Here is a 22,398-nt window from a genome sequence, read left to right as displayed (position 1 = left end):
AGGCACCAGTCTACACATTTGTTTTCCGAGCGCACTGGTCTACCACCACACTGCCTTTTAACACTGATCAGCTGTAGGGCGGCCCTTTGAAGCCCCACGGCAAACAGGGTTTTTCCTTCTAGCCTATCAGCTGGGACTCGGGAGGCAGCAAATAGATTGGGGGCGGGGCCAAATAAAAGGTAAGAATAACGCGGGGGGGCAGGAGGACCCAGCTCCCGAACAAAAAGAACCGGTTCGGTGACGTCATATCGTCACGGCTACCGGCTCGGCTGAACCGGGAGGAACCCACCACTGATCCATATCCATCCATCCAATCATCCATCCCTGTCTGCCTGCCTGCATCTCTCCCTCCCTCTCTCTCTTTCTCTCTATCACTAATTAACTAACTATATCTATCTTTTTCTTTCTTTCTTTCTTTCTTTCTTTCTTTCTTTCTTTCTTTCTTTCTTTCTTTCTATCTCTAACTAACTAACTAACTAACTCTATCACTAACTCTATCTTATCTTATCTTATCTTATCTTATCTTATCTTATCTTATCTTATCTTTCTATCTATCTATCATCTTATGTTTGTTTTATTTAATTTGTATACCACCCTACTCCCGAAGGACTCAGGGCGGTGAACAGCCACAAGGTAAAAACACATAAATACAAATTTTAAAAACAGAATAAAACTGAATTAAACAATTTGGCTGAAGACAGATTTAAAACACCCCAATAAATTAAAACCAATTAAAATTTGTATTTTAAAAGGGAAAAAAGGGAAACAGTTAGGCCAGGCCAGCCTGATGGAATAAAAAGATTTTAAGAGCACGGCGGAAGGTGCGTAGATCCGGGATCCTCCGTATCTCCGGGGGGAGCTCATTCCAGATAGTAGATGCCCCCACAGAGAAGGCTCTCCCCCTGGGGACCGCCAGTCGACATTGTTTGACCGACGGCACCTGGAGAAGCCCCTCTCTGTGAGAGCGTACTGGCCGGTGGGAGGCTACTGATGGCAGCAGGCGGTCTCGTAGATAACCATCCATCCAGAGAATTGGTCTCTAGCAGTGTTATTATCTGCAGGTAACTTTTGGGGGGGGGGGCAGATTGCTATTGAAAACTTTTCTCTCCAATTCTAAAAAGGCATGCCCAATCTGATGGGATATGGAGACCCAATGAAAACGAGGGCTGGCTTGATTGAGCCAGCCAAAAAAAATATCTCTCGGTTGTGTTACATGTGAATGCACCCCGTTGAAGCGGAAGGCGAAGGGCATCTGATTTCCTTGTACAATAAGTGGATGAGGCAGGTTCTGCCTTAGGGTGGGGGGAAAACAGCAGCTGCTGCTTTATCAAGCAATTAAAGGTGACAATTGTTGGCACAGCTAAGAACTCAGAGGGAGCACCAAGCGGTGGGATGCGTGAAGGTTTCTCGGTGATCAAGGGGTAGCCATCCTTCGGTCCATCGTACTTCTGGATTATTGCATCCAGTTTTGGTCACCAGAATTTTTTTAAAAAATATTCTAGAAAGAGCGCAGAGGAAAGCCACAAAGATGATAAAGGAGCTGGAGACTAAAATATAGGAAGAAGGGTTGCAGGAATTGGGTTTGTCTCAAGGTAAAGGTTCCCCTCGCACATCTGTGCTAGCCGTTCCCGACTCTAGGGGGCGGTGCTCATCTCCATTTCAAAGCCCAAGAGCCAGCGCTGTCCGAAGACGTCTCCGTGGTCATGTTGCTGATCTGTCCCCGTACCCACACACACACCAACACAGCCAGTCGAGGGTTAAGGAAACACTTTGGAACGCACCCAGTTCTTATCTCCCACTTGGCAGCGATAGACACACCGTCTGCCAAGTGACTTTATTTTCAAAGTAAAACAGAAAGATAAATACTCAAGAGTCCAAATGTCCGACACTTTAAATCTTTCTCTCAGCAGTTCCGGACGAGGCTTTAGTGACTATCTAAGGTTTGCTTTGTTCGTCACAAGGATCACTGGCCACCACCCTCTATTATATAGTCTCTGGGGTGTGGTCCAGTGACTCAGTTCTAATCCCTAGCACGCCTCCTAAGGTGCTGCAAACGTTTATCACGCCTTCGGAGGCGTGCGTCCAGGAATGATGTTTCTTCATCACTCTGATCCGAACCAGCTGTCTCCTCTCCCTCGGCCGGCACTTGAGACAATGCCAGAGGGGAGGGGCCTGGAGAGGGAGGCCTGGCTGACTCCTCTTCCTCATGCTCGGAGCTTTCTTCCTCCGATGGGACAGGCTCAGAGGGCGGGGCCACAACAGTTGCCGACATGTCTCAATGCCAAAGGTGCATGGAACGCTGTTACCTTCCCACCAAAGGTGGTCCCTATTTTTTCTACTTTATTTATTGTTTTGATTTATATGCCGCCCTTCTCCGGAGACTCAGGGCGGCTTACAATGCGCCTTCATACTTTTGTATATACCTGCTTAGTAGGGCTTTCGCCCCCCCCCCCCAAGCGGTGTTCTTTTTTATACAAAGTCAGCTTATTGCCCCCACAATCCGGGTCCTCATTTTACCTACCTCGGAAGGATGGAAGGCTGAGTCAACCTTGAGCCTGGTGAGAATTGAACTCGCAGTAATTGCAGGCAGCTGGCAGCTAAGTGCTACTTTAACAGCACTTTAGTCCGCTGCTCCACCAAGGCTCCTTGTAATTTTTTACCTGCTTTCGAACTGCTAGGTTGGCAGAAACTGGGACAAGGCCCGGGAGCTCACCCCAGGGGTGAAATGCTACCGGTTCACACTGGTTTGGCCGAACCGGTAGCGGCGATTGCATGTGATTCAGCAAACAGGTAGCGGCGACAGTGCAAAGCTCCGCCCACCCACCTGGATGTCGTTACTTCCTGGTTTTAACAGGAAATAACCTGTTTTTGACCCTCTGCGCATGCACAAAGGGTCCAAAATCACATGTGACACGAGCAGAGCGAGTGTGCGCATGCAGAGAGTGCACTTCCGAACCGGTAGGGAAGGTAAGTAGATTTGAGCCCTGGCTCACCCCGTTACGCAGCACTAAGGATTCGAACCACTGAACTGCCGACCTTTCGATCGACAAGCTCAGTGTCTTAGCCACTGAGCCACCACATCCCTGGGTTTGTCTAGTCTAGTGAAAAAAAGGACCAGGGGGGACATTACAGAAGTTCTCCCCATTTTTGAGGGGCTGCCACAAAGAAGAGGTGGTCATTCTCCAAAGCACATGAGGGCAGATCAAGAAATAATAAAGGAAAATTTACTGAGAAAAGAGCCAATCGAGAACTAAGGAGAAACTTCCTGATTAGAACTCACCGTCTCCTGGTGATTGGCTCAGAGTCACCCAGCCAGCTTGCGTGTCCAAGGCAGGACTAGATCCCACCTTCTCCTGGTGATTGGCCCAAAATTCCCTGCTGGTTTTCATGCCTAAGGCAAGACTCGAACTCACCGTCTCCTGGCGATTGGCCCACTCAGGCGGGTTTTGTCAGAGATTCTTGCAAAAATCAAATCCAGAAGCACACACAGAGAAACTGATGCAGCAGGATTCATTAACTTCTTTATATTCACAATAATACATGAAGTCTTAATGGGATTTTAATTTTATAGACTTGGGGGTTTTAAATTGAGAAGCCGATGATTTAATTCTTTTTAATTATCTTAACTTTTGTATTCTATGCATTTTTAATTTTGGCTGTTCACCGCCCTGAGTCCCTTCTGGGAGAAGGGCGGTATACAAATTAAATAAATAAATAAATAAATAATAAGTTTACAATACCGACAGCAGATTCACAGTTTCATTTCAGCTCAGATCAGCAGACAAGTTCACACACACCACAACTCAAAGCTTAACACACACTGGTTTCAGTTTCGTTTCTCTGCACAGACTCAGAAGCTGCAGACTAAGACACGCCCTGGCTCCAGTCTTTCTCAGCTCCCAATCGGCTGACTTAGTTGCTATGCCTATTCATTGGCTGACCTTGTTACCATGTCTTCCCAGTCATGAATATTCTGACAGGTTTCATGCCTAAGGCAGGACTAGAACTCATTGTCTCCCTGTGATTGGCTGATAATCACTCAGCTATCTTTTGTATTTAAGGCAGGACTAGAACTCACCATCTCCTGGTTATTGACCCAAAGTCATTCAGCTGTCTTTCGTATTTAAGGCAGGACTAGAACTCACTGTCTGCTGGTGATTAGCTGATAATCACTCAACCGTCTTTCATATTTAAGGCAGGACTAAAATTCACCGTCTCCTGGTGATTTCACTCAGCTGGCTTTCATATTTAAGGCAGGACTAGAATTCACCGTCTCCTGGTGATTGGCTGATAATCACTCAATCGTCTTTCATATTTAAGGCAGGACTAGAATTCACCGTCTCCTGGTGATTTCACTCAGCTGGCTTTCATATTTAAGGCAGGACTAGAATTCACTTTCTCCTGGTGATTGGCTGATAATCACTCAATCGTCTTTCATATTTAAGGCAGGACTAGAATTCACCGTCTCCTGGTGATTTCACTCAGCTGGCTTTCATATTTAAGGCAGGACTAGAATTCACCGTCTCCTGGTGATTGGCTGATAATCACTCAATCGTCTTTCATATTTAAGGCAGGACTAGAATTCACCGTCTCCTGGTGATTGGCTGATAATCACTCAATCGTCTTTCATATTTAAGGCAGGACTAGAATTCACCGTCTCCTGGTGATTTCACTCAGCTGGCTTTCATATTTAAGGCAGGACTAGAATTCACTTTCTCCTGGTGATTGGCTGATAATCACTCAGCCGTCTTTCATATTTAAGGCAGGACTAGAACTCACTGTCTCCTGGTGATTGGCTGATAATCACTCAGCCGTCTTTCATATTTAAGGCAGGACTAGAATTCACCGTCTCCTGGTGATTGGCTGATAATTATTCAGCTGTCTTTCGTATTTAAGGCAGAACTAGAACTCACCATCTCCTGGTGATTGGCCCAAAATCACTCAGCTGGCTTTCCTGCCTAAGACGAGATTAGAACCCATCATCTGTTGTTGATTGGGCCAAGGTCAACCCAGCCAGGGTTCATGCCTAAGGCAGGACTAGAACTCACCGTCTCCTGATCTCTAGGTCTGCACCTTGACCCCTGAACCAAACTGGCCCTGGTATTCCAGGGGATTGGGTTTATGATTTTTAGCTGAATGAGAAAGGGCAGAAGAATGGAATGTCGGCTTGGAAGATTTATTATCCGCAGATGAGAATTCTTGGTTAGCTCTAGCAGGCTCTCCATGGCGTCAAAAACCCACCGGAGAAGACAAAGCCTGTGAAATTTATGAGTGTAAAATTATAATAGGTGGAGGAGGAGAGAATGGAGGGAACACATAAAAAAACTGCCCTTAAATTCCACATTTATGGCTGCCACGAAACACTAACATTAGCTAAGTGTTGCTATGGCCGTTTGAGGGTCAGGCAGACACTAAATTGGTTTAAAATCTGGCTCGAAACCAAGTTGCACTTTAATAAAAGATATTGGAGGCAGGGAGGAAAAGAGGCCTGAATTCCTTCGTCTCCCCCTCCCTCCCTTTCTCTCTTTTTCCTTCCTCCCTTTCTCTCTCCCTCTCTTTCTTTCTCCTCCCTCCCTCCCTGCCTCCCACCTTGCCCTTCTCCTCCCTCCCTCCCTCCCTCGCTTCCTTCCTTCCTTTCTTCCTCTCTTTATCCTCTCTCCCTCTCTTATTCCTTCCTTCCCATTCTTTCCTCCTTCCCTTCCTTCCTTCCTTCCCATTCTTTCCTCCTTCCTTCCTTCCCATTCTTTCCTTCCTTCCTTCTTCCTTCCTTCCTTCTTCTTTCCTTCCTTCCGTTTCTCCCTCCCTCCCTCCCTTTTTCTCCCCTTCCTCTTCCTGGCCATCAATCTTCCCTTTTTTCACTGCCCTTTCACAACAGCAGAAACAAATTGAAAACAGGACCCTTCGTCTTCTGCCCCATCCCAGAATTCCTGCCTTTTTTTTTAAAAAAAAGACTAATTTCCTAATGAAATTTATGCTGCCGGCAGCGGCTGCCCAGAATCTCCCCCTCCCTCCCTCCTTCCCTCCCACCCACCCCAGGCAGTTCTAATGAGACAATTCATTAACCAGGGCCTGCGTGCACCCCGGAAAGAACATTAATGCACAAAATAAAAAAATAATTTTAATAGAGTGTTCATCCAGCTCTTTATCGCCGATGACAATCGGTGTCCTGGCTCAATCATCCGTGTTTGCCGAAGGGACCAAACGCCCCCATCCCAGCCTGAATTTTCACCTGCAGCTCCAGGGAGCATAGCCTCTTCTTAACCTTAAGCATTAAGGAAGATAAATCTATCTCAGCGTCTACTTCTGTCCGACTATCGCAGCACCATGGAGAGTGTTCTGACATACGGCATTCTTGCATGATATGGGAGCAGCTCTGTAGCGGACAAAAAAAGCTCTACAGAGAATCATTAAAACTGCCCAGAATCTCATCGGGCTCCAGCTACCAGCCCTGGACGACATCTTCGCATCTCACTGTTTGAGAAAGTTGCATAACATTCTCCGAGACTCTTCCCATCCTGCTTACAATCTTTTTGGACCGTTGCCTTCTGGCAGAAGAGACAGGACAATTAAAACTCAGACCACACGTCTTCTGAATAGTTTTTATCCCAGAGCTATCATTGCACTCAACAATGAACTAAAGGGCCACCATCAGTGAGCTGTTGGACAGCATCACTTGGTCTGTTGTGAGGATGTTTGGGTGGTTTTAGGGGTGGGGAATTATGGTAGGGGGGTGTTTGGGGATTGTTATATGTGTTGGACCTGGTCTTTGGGTGTTAAGTGAATTTCGTTGTGTGGGTATACTCTGTATACACGTACAATGACAATAAAAATTTTTATTTATTACTTACCTGAATAGATTTCCCATCTCCCACTCTACTTTTTTGGGGGGGGGGGGAAGGAAGTCCTTGATTTATGACCATCGTTGAGCCCAACATTTCTGTCGCTAAGCAAGACCACTGTTACCTGAGTTTCGACCCATTTTACGACCTTTTCCACCGCTATTAAGCGAACCACTGCACTTGTTAAGTTAGTAACACGGTGGTTAACTCATTTAGTCAGGTGACTGTGTGTGTGCCCTCAGAACTTTGGAGAAATCTGTCGTAACTTCAAATGGTCACTAAGCAGCAGGTCATAAGCCGAAGACTACCTGTAGTGTAGAATCGACTCGAAACCTGAACTAACTGGGGAGGCTGCAACCGTCGTAAGTGTGAAAAACAGTCGTAAGTCACTTTTTTCAGGGCCGTTGTAACTTTGAACGGTCACTGAACGAATGGTTGTAAGTCAAGGACTACCTGTATTTCCAGTCCATGCCATGCAAAGAAAAATTCCAGGAATGGCCGACATGTGTCACCCATTAAAATATAGGTGGAGTTTGGTTTGCATTGACACAGCTGCCATCTTGGCTTGTTTAAACCACATCTGTGGACACCCTTACAAGTAACCAACGAATGGAAACTAATCAAGGAGAGAAGCAACCTAGAACTAAGGGGAAATTTCCTGATGGTGAGAACAATTAACCGGTGGAACTACTTGCCATCAGAAGTTGTGGGTGCTCCAACATTGGAAGTTTTTAAGAAGATAGATAGACAGACAGACAGACAGACAGACAGACTGACTGACTGACTGACTGACTGACTGACTGACTGATTGATTGATTGATTGATTGTAGATAGGTAGATAGATAGATTGTAGATAGATAGATAGATGATAGATAGATAGATAGATAGATAGATAGATAGATAGATAGATAGATAGATTGATTGATTGATTGTAGATAGGTAGATAGATAGATTGTAGATAGATAGATGATAGATAGATGATAGATTGATTGATTGATTGATTGATTGATTGATTGATTGTAGATAGGTAGATAGATGATAGATAGATAGATAGATAGATAGATAGATAGATAGATAGATAGATAGATAGATAGATAGATAGATTGTAGATAGATAGATGATAGATAGATGATAGATAGATTGTAGATAGATAGATAGATAGATAGATAGATAGATAGATAGATAGATAGATAGATAGATAGATAATAGATATCAGCCATTTGTCTGAAATAGTATAGAGTCTCCTGCTTGAGCAGGGGGTTGGACTAGAAGACCTCCAAGGTCCCTTCCAGCTCTATTCTATTTTTTCCCTCCCCCTTTTTCTCAAAGGAGCTAAAACATAAATATTGCAGAAACTGAATATACCTAGTCTAGAGAAAAATAGAGCCAGGGCTGACACGATAGCAGTCTTCCAATACTTCAACCACTGACAAGAAACAACGGATGGAAACTCATCAAGGAGAGAAGCAATCTGGAACCCAGGAGAAACTTCCTAACAGTGAGGACAATTAACCTGTGGAACAGCTTGCCACCAGAAGCTGTGGGTGCTCCAACACTGGAGGTTTTCAAGAAGAGATTGGACAACCATTTGTCTGGAATGGTATCTCCTGAGCAGGGGGTTGGACTAGAAGACCTCCAAGGCCCCTTCCAACTCTGTTATTCTGTTAATACCATCATGATCAACAACTAAGAGAAGGACTTGGGTGACATGATAGCAGTCTTCCAATATTTGAGGGGCTGCCACAATGAAGAGGCAGTCAAGCTATTCTCCAAAGCACCCGAAGGCAGGACAAGAAGCAACGGATGGAAACTCATCAAGGAGAGAAGCAACCTAGAATTCAGGAGAAATTTCCTGTTGGTGAGAACAATTAACCGGTGGAACTACTTGCCACCAGAAGTTGTAAATGCTCCAACACTGGAAGTTTTTAAGAAAAGATTGGACGGCTATTTCTCCGAAATAGTATAGGATTTCCTCCCTGAGCAGAGGGTTGGACTAGAAGACCTCCAAGGTCCCTTCCAACTTATGTAATTCTGTTAATTTGTAGTCTGAGTCCAAATCCAGATGGACTTTGGGGAGATAATGTCTAAGAGTAAACAGCCTTCCCGGGTAATAAGGAGCAAACACAGATGGCTTATGCATCTGTGAATTAAGCCAGGTGCGATCACCTTGAATTTTCTAAGTTCACCTTGGGAACAACAACGACAAAGTCATGTTTTAAGCTCTGCTGATGCCGTCCCCATTTATCTTCAATTTTAGGAGGCGGCTGTTCAGCTGGGCCTGTTAGGGTGGGTTAACAATGAAATAAAATCCATAAATTGAATAGGAAACAGAGCTCAGCAGGTAGTTAAAAGCAGCAAAGGAAAGGACCAAACAAATCTCTCAAAAAAAAAAAGAAAAAGAAAAGAAAATGTCAATAGCCAAAACAGCCTGGGGTAAAACAGAAAAAGCTTCTGCATATGATTTTGAAAAGGGGAAGAAATATCTGTTGAAAACCGGATTGCTGTTATGGGCGTTTGCATGCTGGGGTTGTGTGAATCTATGTGGAAGGGGCCAGGCCTTTTGTTACATGGCTGAGGAATTCTGAAGCCCACGCATCTAAGGGGCTGCCCCAAAGAAGAGGGGGGGGGCAGCCTATTCTCCAAAGGACCAGAAGGCAGGAGAAGAAGCAACAACAACGGATGGAAAGTCATCAGAGAGAGAAGCAACTTAGAACTAAGGAGGAAATTTCCTGACAGTGAGAACAATTAACCAGTGGAACTCCTTGCCTCCAGAGGTTGTAAATGCTCCAACACTGGAAGTTTTTAAGAGGTTGGATAGCCATTTGTCTGAAGTGGTGTAGGGTTTCCTGCAAAGGGCAAAGGGTTGGACTAGAAGACCTCCAAGGTCCCTTCCAGCTCTATTCTATTCTCTCCCCCTCCCCTACTTTTTCTCAAAGGAGCTAAAACATAAAAATTGCAGAAACTGGGTATACCTAGTCTAGAGAAAAGAAGGACCAGGGCTGACATGATAGCAGTCTTCCAATACTTGAAGCGCTGACCACCTAGTGGGAGGTATTGATGATGTTACCTAGTTGGGTCATGAGACGTCTGCAAGATAGCTGTGCAGACAAAGGCACTGTAATTTAACACCAGCTGTCTGCAATTAAAGTAAGTTCGAATCTCGCCAGGCTCAAGGTTGACTCAGCCTTTCATCCTTTCTAAGGTAGGTGAAATGAGGACCCAGTTTGTGGGGGCAATGAGCTGACTTTGTATAAATATACAAAAGGATGAAGGCTATTGCTTAACGCACCGTAAGCCGCCCTGAGTCTCCGGAGAAGGGCGGCATATAAATCAAATTAAAAACAACAACAACAACAACCGGAAAGCCTCCGAGAATAGCAAGGACCCCACAATACTCCCCCCCCCTCCTCCTCCTCCTCCTCCTCCTCCTCCTCCTCCTCCTCCTCCTCTACAAACCCCATTCCTTCTAGCACTGATGATCTTACCTAGTTGGGTCATGAAATGTCTACAAGAAAACAACCAATCTTAGAGAGCACCAAAGGACCCCACAGTCCCTTCCTCCTCCCTGCAATCCCACTCCTTTCTAGCACTGATGATGTTACCTAGTTGGGTCATGAAACGTCTGCAAGAAAGCAGCACCCAGCTCAGCGCCCAGGACCTCCCAGCGGAGGTGATCTGAAGTAGCAGAGAGCGGTGGCTGGTTTGTCAATGGAAGCAGCAGCCCCCTGATTTCTCTTTTCTCTTGGTCTCCAGCCTCTCCTGCCCAAGATGCTCACGGCAAAACCGATCTCCCCCCGGTGTCAGAACAGATCCTGCAGACCCTCACAGATTTGGCTCGATCTTTCCAGGAGATGGCAGACGCCTGCTTGCTGGTTTTGCACCTGGAAGTCAGGTGAGACATGCATATCGTTTGTTTGTTTGTTCATTTACTTTTTATAAACAACCCAAGTGGCAATCATATTTAATCCTCCTTCCTCAGAGCAACAACCCCATGAGATGGATTGGCTTGAGAGGAAGGGACTGGCCCAAAGCCACCCAGCTGGCTTTCATGCCTAAAGTGGGAACTAGAACTCACCATCTCCTGGTGATTGGCCCAAAGTCACCCAGCCAGCTTTCATGCCTAAGGCAGAACTAGAATTCGTAGTCTCCTGGTGATTGGTCCAAAGTCACCCAGCCAGTGTTGATGCCTAAAGTGGAACTAGAACTCACCATCTCCTGGTAATGGGCCCAAAGTCGCCGATAGCTTTCACGCCTAAGGCAGAACTAGAATTCGTAGTCTCCTGGTGATTGGTCCAAAGTCACCCAGCCAGTGTTGACGCCTAAAGTGGAACTAGAACTCACCATCTCCTGGTAATGGGCCCAAAGTCACCCACAGCTTTCATGCCTAAGGCAGAACTATAACTCACCATCTCTGGGTTTCTTGCTTTGTGCTGGGTAGGTATGTCTAAATCTAAGCATTTCTGAACACCCCCAAGATCCACAGACTCCTGCAGGAAGAAAAAGCCTTTGGAATTTATAAAGCAGCATATAGAGCAATTACGCAGAAAATTAGCATGTAAAAACATTCCGTATACATTATTTCTGTTCTCCCTGTCAGGTAGGTCTGTATAATTATCCCCGTAGTGCAGATAGAGTAGGAAGGGCTGAGAGGAAGAGCCAGAGATTTTCCAAGCTGGTGATGGCAGCTGTGTGAGATTTTAATCACTCCTCATCTTGATTTAAGATTTGCGAGATGCAATTAAAAACACAGACACCGGAGTCTTAACCAGGTTGATGGGAGTCTTAGCTAACTTTCAACTTTCTAGAATGCTCAGGAGACCTTTGCAACTTGCACAAAACCGACAGTTGATGGGTCCGTATGTTGTATGAACCGAGAACATTAGTTTACTTGTAATCAGGTTGTGTGTGTGGCATAAATTTATTGATTCACACAGTTTATCACCTTGATAAACTCTAGACCAGTGTTTCTCAATGTTGGCAAGATGTGAAGACTTTTAACTCAAAATATTTCCCTATACCAATATCCTGGCTGGGGAATTCTGGGAGTTGAAGTCCACACATCTTCAAGCTGTCAAAGTTAAGAAACATTGGATTAGATGAGCTCTCAACTCTCTTCCGCCAATAAAAGAGTATTTTTGTAGTTCAGGCTTGACCTGTGAGGTCCTGGATGCTCTCTGAGCTTGGTGGTTTTCTTGCAGACGTTTCATGACCCAACTAGATAACATCATCAGTGCTAGAAGAGAAGTGGGGTTTGCTTTCATTTTATATACATGTGTTGGATGGGAGTGATCTTGATGGTTCCTTGATTAGGCTGTTGTTTATTGTTGGATTGTTTGCTTGAGTTGGTAATTCCTTGATTGGGGTGTTGATTATGGCTTGTTGGTCGATCTACTGTTCATTTTGATGTTGATCTATGCTCATATGGCTATTGATTGCTGGCAAGAAGGTTTAGTCTTTTTGTTGTCAGGTTTCGATGCTATCTCAAAATAAATGAATTTCCAAACTGCCGATCTTTAAGGAAATTTTCTCTTTATTTGAGCACAGCGATCTGATCCTGGCTCTTTCGCGGTCAGTACTGACCTTTTCCCCCCAATCCCTCCCTTTCCGATCCCCAATTCTCTGCTTCTCATTGGCTATCTTCCAAGTCACTTTCCTGCTCTCTTCTTCGTCAGATCACAGGAATGTCTCCCCCCTCTCCCATCTCCAAGGAGACAGAATCTTCAAAGGGATTTAGTAGGCAAAAGTTCACGCTTCTCCTCTCTTTATATATGTCAGTGCTGGGACGCTGACATTTGTTTCCTTTTTGGGCTTTTTGATAGTCTCTTTTAAATGGCGTGTAGACATTGTTTATCTCTTTGTGCCTGTTGATGGCCAATTGACGCCAGGCTTCTAGAAATTCCCTAGTGTTTTGGGACTTGGCTTAATCTAGGATGCTCACCATTTCCCAGTTGAAACTGTGGCGAAGTCTGTCCATGTGTTGTGCAATTAAGCAGTTTTCATCATGTCTTCTGACTGCTAATTGGTGTTCATGGATGCGCTCTGCTAGTCTTCAGTCTGTTTGTTCCATGTAGTGGGAGCATCTGTCTTGCTCTCGAGAAATCTAGAAACCCATGAAGTTATCAGAGACATTATGAGGGTTAGTAGCGTTGCAGTTTTTACTGTCATTCTGTATGAACTTCAAACAGAAAATCATAAAGCTGTCATTTCTGTTTCTGGACTGTCCCCTTGATCGGTCAGTTTTCTTAAATGAAAGACCTCAGAGTGGCCACAGTTCACATATAATGGCTTCCAAGACACACTGTGCAAAATCAGACTTCCTGCTGTGAAATCGGCACTGTTTTTGGAAAACCTTAACACCGGAGTAGAGTGAAGGTTTAACACAAACATTTCGGCGCGAAGGAGCAGAGACTCAGAAGGGGCAATAAAATGAACCATCTGAGAATGGGATCCAGTCACATGGCAATCGGTTTTATGACCGCCATGATAGTTATACACCTATCAATGGTGGGTTTGTACTGGTACACAGCGATTTCGGCGAACCGGTAGCACCAACGATCCCCTGGTAGCGAACCGGTTCCTCCCGCCCGGGCTCCTTTTTTACCTTTATCTTCTCTGCTGATTAGTGCGGCAGAGTGGATTGAATCAGCTGTGCTCTCCCCGGTAGAAACACGGAAGTGGAAAGTTTTTGCAAAATGTGCAAAATTGGCACACACACACGCGCGCGAAGCACAAAGCAAGCGCACGAAGCGCGCTATTAGCAAACCGGTAGTAAAACCGGTAGCAACCCACCATTGAACTGTATGTGTAGGTCTCAGTTACAGTCGTAAGTCGAGGACTACCAGTAAGCAGTATTATAGCAAACTGGACAGTTGGAGCAACTTGGTGTGAATTAGAAAAATCTCAGTTCCAGAAGTCTTGATGTACCTTTCCTTCCCAGGGATAACACCTTTTACAGAATATTTGGGCGCACCTCTTAATTTTCCGAGGAGGAGGAGGAGGAGGAGGAAATATCATCAGTGCTAGAAGGGAGTGAGGTTAGCTCATATTTTTATATGCTGGTGGCTTTCCCTATCGGTATTGGTGGGGGTGTTCATGGCGATTCCTTGATTAGGCTGCTGTTTACTGTTTGTCTGTGTTGGTAATTCCTTGATTGGGGTATTGTTTATTTTTTAATTGCTGATCTAGTGTTAATCTTGGTGTTAAATCTCTTGTCTGGGCGTTGATTACTGGTAAGGAGGTGTTTTTGGTGTTTTTGTTACCTTTTGGGCTTTTTGATTGTCTCTTTTGAATGGTGTGTAGACGTTATTGGTCTCTATGTGCCTGTTGATGGCTGATTCGTCCAAATGCCACAATCCCAGGAATTTGCTGGCATTTTTAGACTTGGCTTGGTCTAGGATGCTCACAGTTTGCTAGTTGAGGGGGGGGGGTGTCTATGACAACTCACCTCAGCCCACTCGCTACAGGATACCTCGCCATGGGTCAATTGAACATTGTATCAATCGTTTCGTTCAGTTCCTTTTATTATCGGTGGCTGTGTTTCTGTCGAAATTATTGCAACTCTTGTATTTCTGGGTTGTCTTTCTTTCTTTCTTTCTTTTATTATTATTAGTTCTGTTGAAATAAATTTAACGTTTGTATTTGTTGAATTGGCCTGCGGTGATTTGTCCTGTGGCAAGTTGTCCACGGAGAGTTGGCCATGTCAAGTTATCTCATGCCATCCCTCTGGTTCAAGCATGGCACTCGTTCGATGCCACGCAAAGCTCCCTTAGCCTTATGGACTTTCCACATTGCTTCGGCTTCCTTCTGCCTGAAAGGGGAGGGAGACCTACCCATGAAACCTGAGTTCCCCCCCCCGGCCTTGGAGCTCTCGTAATCCTGGCTTCTCACAACAAACCTGGTTTGAAGAGCCTTCTCGTTCACAGGGTCCATTGCTTCCACTACCTGATCCCTTTGGCGAAGCAGGGCAACTATGCCATTGTGGCCAACGTGGAGAGCATGGATTACGACCCGCTGGTGGTACGGCTCAACAAGGACATCAGCGCCGTGGAAGAAGCCATGAATGCCAGCTTGCAGCAGCACAAGTTCCAATACATCTTTGAAGGTGGGTTGCTTGCCAAGGAGCTGAAGTGGGCAAGGTCGCCTGTTGTGGCCCGCTGGTGGCCAGTGGAGCTGGCAGCAGAGTCGGACAGTGGGGAGGTTGGTGAGGAACTTGGGCCAGTCCTGGGGGCTGTGGAAAGCTCGGACGAGGGCTCTGTGTCGGAGGCAGAGAGGGAGATAGACAGCAATAAGGCAGAGGAACAGCTGGAGCTCGTTCCCAGTGTGCGCATGCACAGAGCTGCCAGAAGACAAGAACAATTAAGAAAGCAGGATGCGATGTTACCCCAATATGGGTGTTGGAGTTTATTATCCAGCTGAAAGACATTACAGAAGATATTATATGGATCACAAGCTAAAAAAAATTTTTTTTTTTTAGGATTTTATTTATATAAGGGAATATTTTTCTAGTGGTGTGGGCAGAAGAATAAAGATATTAAGAATTATTAAGTATGGTAGTCTTGTAGGAAAGTGGGTGGAGACAGGTTAGGTTATTGATTGTTTAGTTTAAAGAAAAGGGATATTATGTTTAGATGTGAATATATGTAAAAGATTTGAGTTAAGAGATTTAACGATGGGGGGGAAGGAAATGGGTAGCTGAACTGAATAAATGTTAAATTAGGATTTATTATATAGTTTTATGCTGGAAGGTTGTTTTGAAATGTTATATTAATATACATAAAAGATTTGATTTAAGAGATGTACGTGCGGGGGGTAGTAAAAGGGTAGATTGTGAACAGAAATCGCTAAATTGGGAGGTATAATATTATTATGTTAAATTAGGAGTTATTAGACAATGTTATAATAGAATGTCACTTTGAAATGTATAGTATAGTATAGTATAAGGGGGATATGATAATTTTATTAAAAAGAAAGGGTCAGCATATAGGGATGGAGTATGTGGATGGTAAAGTATTACATAATCTGTTATGAATTTGGGTTTTATTATGAAGAAGTCACAGGGGGAGGGGAGGGGGAGGGGGGGTTAGGGAGGAGGGGGGGGAAAGGGGGAAAAATCTGTATTTGAAAAACTTTTTCAATTAAAAAAAAAAAAGAAAGCAGGGTCGACTCAGGAGTAAGGCCACACCTTGGAGGTGATTGGCCCCTCCCATAGGAAACAAAAGAGGAGCGAACAGGGAGGGGGCTTTTGCAGGAAACAATTAGTTCATTCTGTGACTCTGTTCCAAGTTTTGCCTTGTACTGTGGTTGGAAACAAATTTACGTGGCAGCTTGCCAAGCGAGATAAGGCGTGTTGAGAAATATTCCTTTGAAAAACTGTTTGGACAAACCTTGCTGACTGTGAATAAACGTAATTCACAGTCGTGTAAATAAAAGAGGTTTTGCCAGTAATTCCTGCCTCCTGCTTGTTAAGGGAGCCGAGGTCAGAACATCGCCAGCCTGGCTTTCTCTTCACGGAAACGGTGAAAAATGACAATAGAAAAAGAGCTTAGTGGTACATCAATTCTGTCCTTTGAGTGTACAGGTAGTCCCCGACTTACAACCGCAATTGAGCCCCCACATTTCTGTTGCTAAAAGCGAGACCTTAATTAAGTGAGTTTTGTCCCGTTTTTACAACCTATCTTACCACAGTTGTTAAGCGAATCGCTGCAGGGGTTAAGTTAGTAACCCAGTTGTTAAGTGGATTTGGCTCCCCCCCCCCATCAGCTTGGCTCCGCCAGAAGGCCGCAAATCACACGACCTTGGGACAATGCAACTGTCAAATTTTGCGATCTATTGTGGTCATACGTTCATGACCGCCTGTACTGATCACCGTGGGGATGCTGCGATGGTCATAAGGGCGAGGAGTGGCCATAAGTCGCTGTTTTCAGGGCCATTGTAGTTTCAAACAGTCGCTAAACGAATGGTTGTAAGTCGAGGATTACCCGTATCATAATGTAAGAGTTTTATAGAACTGCAACATTTGAGTGGTGGGATGGCCTAGAGGTGGAGCTCTCGCCTCACAAGCAGGAGTCTGTGAGTTCGATCCTAGGTAGAGGCAGATATTTCTCTCTCTGGGCACCATGAGAATATATCTGGCTGAAAAAAAACTCTGCATTGGCAACAGGAAAGGCATCCGGCCAGTAAAACACTCCGCTAGCTCCATTCAGCTGCCCCAACTCCACTCCGCAAGGGATTACGGGCTCATGAAACGACAAAGATGGAACTGCAACATTTCTTTCTCCTCCTGACTTGAAATTTCTCTCTCGCTCCTCCAGGTTTGGGTCATTTGATCTCCTGCATTCTCATCAACGGGGCTCAGTACTTCAAGCGCATCAGTGAGTCCGGCATTAAGAAGATGTGCCGGAACATCTTCATCCTTCAGCAGAACCTGACCAACATCACCATGTCCCGAGAGGCTGATCTGGACTTTGCAAGGTGGGAAGGAAGGAGAGTGGGTTGGGGGCTTTGGGGCAGACATCTGGGTGGAGTAAGGATAGTGCTAGACGTACGATCTCAGTTGAGCCCCAAAATCTCCATGTCTAAGCGACACGGTTGAGTTTTGCCCCATTTTACGACCATTTTGGCCACAGTTGTTAAACAAATCACTGCCGCTGTTAAGTGAATCGTTAAGCGAATCTGGCTTCCCCGTTGACTTTGCTTGTCAGGAACCAACAGGGAAGATTACAAACGGAGATTAGATGACCTGTTGTAAATACATGCCATTTGCCAAGTGCCCGGATTTCCCAGGGAGGGCTAGAACTCACTGGCTCCTAGTGATTGGCCCAAAGGCACCCAAATGACTTTCATATCTAAGGCGGGACTAGAACTCAACGTCTCCTGGTGATTGGCTCAAAGTCACCCAGCTTGCTTTTGTGCCTAAGACGAGACTAGAACTCACCATCTCCTGGTGATTGGCCCAATGTCACCTAGCCAGCTTTCATGCCTAAGGCGGGACTAGAACTCACTTTCTCCTGGTGATTGGCCCATGTCACCTAGCCAGCTTTCATGCCTAAGGCAGGACTAGAACTCACCTTCCCCTGGTGATTGGCCCATGTCACCTAGCCAGCTTTCATGCCTAAAGCGGGACTAGAACTCACCATCTCCTGGTGATTGGCCCAATGTCACCTAGCCAGCTTTCATGCCTAAGGTGGAACTAGAACTCACCATCTCCTGGTGATTGGCCCATGTCACCTAGCCAGCTTTCATGCCTAAGGCGGAACTAGAACTCACCATCTTCTGGTGATTGGCCCAATGTCACCTAGCCAGCTTTCATGCCTAAGGCAGGACTAGAACTCACCTTCCCCTGGTGATTGGCCCATGTCACCTAGCCAGCTTTCATGCCTAAAGCGGGACTAGAACTCACCATCTCCTGGTGATTGGCCCAATGTCACCTAGCCAGCTTTCATGCCTAAGGTGGAACTAGAACTCACCATCTCCTGGTGATTGGCCCATGTCACCTAGCCAGCTTTCATGCCTAAGGCGGAACTAGAACTCACCATCTTCTGGTGATTGGCCCATGTCACCTAGCCAGCTTTCATGCCTAAAGCGGGACTAGAACTCACCTTCCCCTGGTGATTGGCCCATGTCACCTAGCCAGCTTTCATGCCTAAGGTGGAACTAGAACTCACTATCTCCTGGTGATTGGCCCATGTCACCTAGCCAGCTTTCATGCCTAAGGCGGAACTAGAACTCACCATCTTCTGGTGATTGGCCCAATGTCACCTAGCCAGCTTTCATGCCTAAGGCAGGACTAGAACTCACCTTCCCCTGGTGATTGGCCCATGTCACCTAGCCAGCTTTCATGCCTAAGGTGGAACTAGAACTCACCATCTCCTGGTGATTGGCTCTCTTAGCTGCCAACTTGGCTCACTTGCTTGAGCCATCCGGCTGGTCGAATAGGAAGCGATAGCTTGCATGCCACCAGGATGCTCTTTTCTCCGGCCGATGCTGATTGAGGAGACACCCCCCCCTTCCCTAACCAGCAAACAGGGGGTTGCTTAATGTTGCAAATCCTACCCCGGTGGGGGTGGGGGTCAAAACTCGGCTTAGACAATTTATCCCAACCTAATTCCGGAGTCATTTGGCACGGAGCAAGGATTGGCAGCGGGGTTAATGGAAGCCGGCGTTAAGATTTGCATTGATTTTGCAAACAGATACACGATGCGCCTTTTCTCCTTTCCGGCTGATGGTCTCTTTAATCTTGACATTAGTTATTTTAGGAGTGGACAGCCGAAGGAATGAAATATTCATCAGGATATTTGAAGAAGGGTTTTTTGTTTTGTTTTGTTTTTTAATTTGATTTATATGCCGCCCTTCTCCGGAGACTCAGGGCGGCTTACAGTGCGCTAAGCAATAGCCTTCATCCTTTTTGTATATTTATACAAAGTCAGTTTATTGCCCCCACAATCTGGGTCCTCAATTTACCTACCTTAGAAAGGATGGAAGGCTGAGTCAACCTTGAGCCTGGCGAGATTCGAACTAGCAGTAATTGCAGGCAGCTGGTCTTAATAACAGGGTGCTTTAGACCACTGTACTACCAAGGCTCTTATATATGTTTTATATGTGTTCGGTTAGGGACCCAAATCCATCTGCACCCCGCAAAAAGAATAAAAGCTTTTGTGCTCCGTTGCACCCCCTACGCCCCGTATACCGAGAAAGATATACCCCCATAATCCTGCATCCCTCCCCTTTCTCCCTTCTTCCTCCCCCCCTCCCCAAATTAGATGGGTGAAGAACAGAGCCCACTCACATCTTCAATTATTGGAACCCCCATACAGGGAATAAATAATCTTGTTATCGACTCAGGCCCAGTCATGCCAACATCCACAACGCGGGGAAATTGCACGACCGCAATGCAGCACAGGGACCTCCGTGGCCAAATCTCCTCGGGATGGCGTCCTCAAATTCGATCATTTCCTGATTTTTTTTTTCCTTCCTGTCTTCCCCCATCCCTTCCCCCTTGAATTGTTAACTAAATTAAGCCAGGGTTTTTTGGCAGCCACCGACACACTGGAGATGTGTCAATGGCAACTGGCACACCGATCCCAGCTCGAAACAGAAGGAGAGGTTGGCAACGCTGAAGCCGCCAGACAAAGTTTATATATGTATATATTCATTTATTAAATTTATATGCCACCCATCTCCCCAGTAAAGAGACAGTAACAGAGTTGGAAGGGACCTTGGAGGTCATCTAGTCCAACCCCCTGCTCACGCTACTAGGGATTCGAACCGCCGAACTGCCAACCTTTCTGATCGACAAGCTCAGTGTCTTAGCCACTGAGCCACCTAGCCAGTATGGCGGGAGGCTTACGGATCATTGAAAGATAAAGAGGAAAACAGTTTTAACATTTCCAAACGGTGCGAATTAAAACATTTTTAAAAGCAAAGTTAGGGCACCACTGCACCCAGATGGGCTAAGCTGGTTGTCTCTTTACGTTGGCATCTCCTCTTCCTCATGCCCTGTCTTTTGAGATCTTTGGCCATTGTCCGAATGTTTTTTTTTTTTAATCTTTTTTTTAAAAAAAAATTAAACTTTTATTTTAATAAAAGGTTAATGGGGGAACACCGAACCCTTTAAAACACACACACACACACATAGCTGATGAACAAAACAAATGCAAAAGCAAAGTATAAACAAAAGTAAAAAAAAATAAATATATTTTGTTTTATTTTATGATGGATTTATGCTCTGCAAACTTCCAATGTGGCTTTTTTAAAAAAATTCTTTTTTTTTTTCTTACTTTATTTTGGGACTTAAGCTTTTTTTTTTATTTTTAAAGCATAGTTGACAATGAAAAAAGATAGAGATGGATGGATGGATAGATAGATAGAATTATCCATCCTCTAATTTTAACAAAACTGAACCAATTTTGCTGTCTTGACAGTACCACGATACAACAGACAGTGGCGCTTTGGCAATGCAAGGCTGCCATCTAGTGGCCACGCCAAGCAAGAGCCAGAGACTTCTTAATTTCATTGTGGTTTTATTTCTCCATGGAGTTCATAGTGAAATTGCGTATTTCAGTTAGTCCCAAATATGTAAGATGAGTAAGACCGGAAGGGCCAGCTCTTATTTTCATCCTGAACACAGAGTTGTTTCATTCTGCCAATTTTGCCAGCACTCGGCCCCATCTTCTAACACGAAAACTGCACAAACGTTAACAAAATTGGCAAAATTGTGGACAAGTCCCCCCAAAAAGGCCTATAATGAGCTTTATTTGGTACTAATTTAAGGTGCTTTGTAAACCCCGATATTGTGATGTATAAATCATCTTCATAGGTTAGTATAGGTTTTCTAACATGAGTAACTTTAAGATGGGTGACTTCAATTCCCATCCAGCAAGGCTGGCTGGGGAATTCTGGGAATTGAAGTCCACCCATCATAATGTTACTGAGAAAAAATTGGCTTCTCTCAGGTCCAACAATGGTGGTTATCTCAGAAAACATGGCTAATATATTATTGGCCAATTATGGAAACCTTTTGGGAAAAGTGTATTTTCTAAAACTAGCTAATAACACCACTTTTTTTCCGAGTAGTACCATAAAATGATATATCAATGGAAAGTTAATTTAATCAAGGATGTAATGCAATAACTTTTATGGAGGGTTTGCTATTAGAATAGCAGTTACAGTATAAAGAGGAAAAGAGAAACACGTAGAGAAACCGAGATATACAAAAATGATCATCATAGAAAAAAACGAGATATACAAAAAGCATCACCATGTCAGTTAATACTTAGCTGGTTCACCTTTAGCATGAATGACGGCCTTACAACGTCTTCCCATGGAGTGAACCAAGTCTTTGAGTTCTGCAGCTGTTCTAATGTGAAACCAAGATTGAATGATGGCTTCTATTAACTGGGTTTTATTGCTGGGTTGCTTCTGACTAACCAGTTTCTTTCATCAGCTCCGTAGATTTTCAACTGGGTAAAGATCTGGGCTATTCCCAGGCCATTCCAGCAGTGGAATAGGATTATCTTGAAACACCTAAAAAAAAAGTGGCGTTATTAGCCATCAAACCTCCAAAATACACAAATATAAATAAAGCTTTTGGAAGCTTTGCAGATGATTTTCGGGCTGTTCCTATGTCTGGCCTACCTCACATGGTTGCTGTGAGAGAAAGAAAGCGGGAGGGAGGGCTGTACAGGTAGTCCTTGATTTATGACCGGTCCTTTAGTGACCATTCGAAGATACGACATGCCCCGAAAATAAGTCTTAAGACCCAGTTTCAAAGTTGCAATATGGGCTGCGTTTTTTAGGTAAGAGCAGTCTTTCAACTCATAAAAGAGAACCAAAAACAGGTACTCCTCGACTTACGACCACAGTGGAGCCCCAAATTTCTGTCGCTAAGCGAGATGGTGGTTGAGTGAGTTTTGCCTCCTTTTATGACCTTTCTTCTCAGAGTTCTTAAGTGAATCACTGCGGTTGTTAAGATAGAAACATGGTCGTTAAGCGAATCTGAGTTCCCCATTGAGAGTGCTTGTTGGAAGATTGTAAAAGGGGATCACATGACCCTGGGACACAG

The 22,398-nt window shown here is 44.9% G+C and overlaps 1 protein-coding gene across 1 annotated transcript in view; it reads left to right on the top strand.

Annotated features, from left to right (window-relative positions):
* EXOC4 (exocyst complex component 4) overlaps positions 1 to 22,398 on the top strand; it is a 358,562-nt gene that overhangs the window by 311,248 nt on the left and 24,916 nt on the right. Inside the window, exons 15-17 of the mRNA XM_060687047.2 lie at positions 10,593 to 10,731; positions 14,762 to 14,940; positions 17,150 to 17,309. Of these exons, the coding sequence (XP_060543030.1) occupies positions 10,593 to 10,731; positions 14,762 to 14,940; positions 17,150 to 17,309 (478 nt within the window). The remainder of the gene's footprint in view (positions 1 to 10,592; positions 10,732 to 14,761; positions 14,941 to 17,149; positions 17,310 to 22,398) is intronic.

Source organism: Pantherophis guttatus, chromosome 7, assembly GCF_059756535.1.
Source record: "Pantherophis guttatus breed Tessera chromosome 7, ASM5975653v1, whole genome shotgun sequence".
In the NCBI taxonomy this organism is placed as follows: Eukaryota; Metazoa; Chordata; class Lepidosauria; order Squamata; family Colubridae; genus Pantherophis; species Pantherophis guttatus.
Note: the sequence above shows the minus strand (reverse complement) of the source record. Positions and strands in the feature narration are given on the sequence as shown.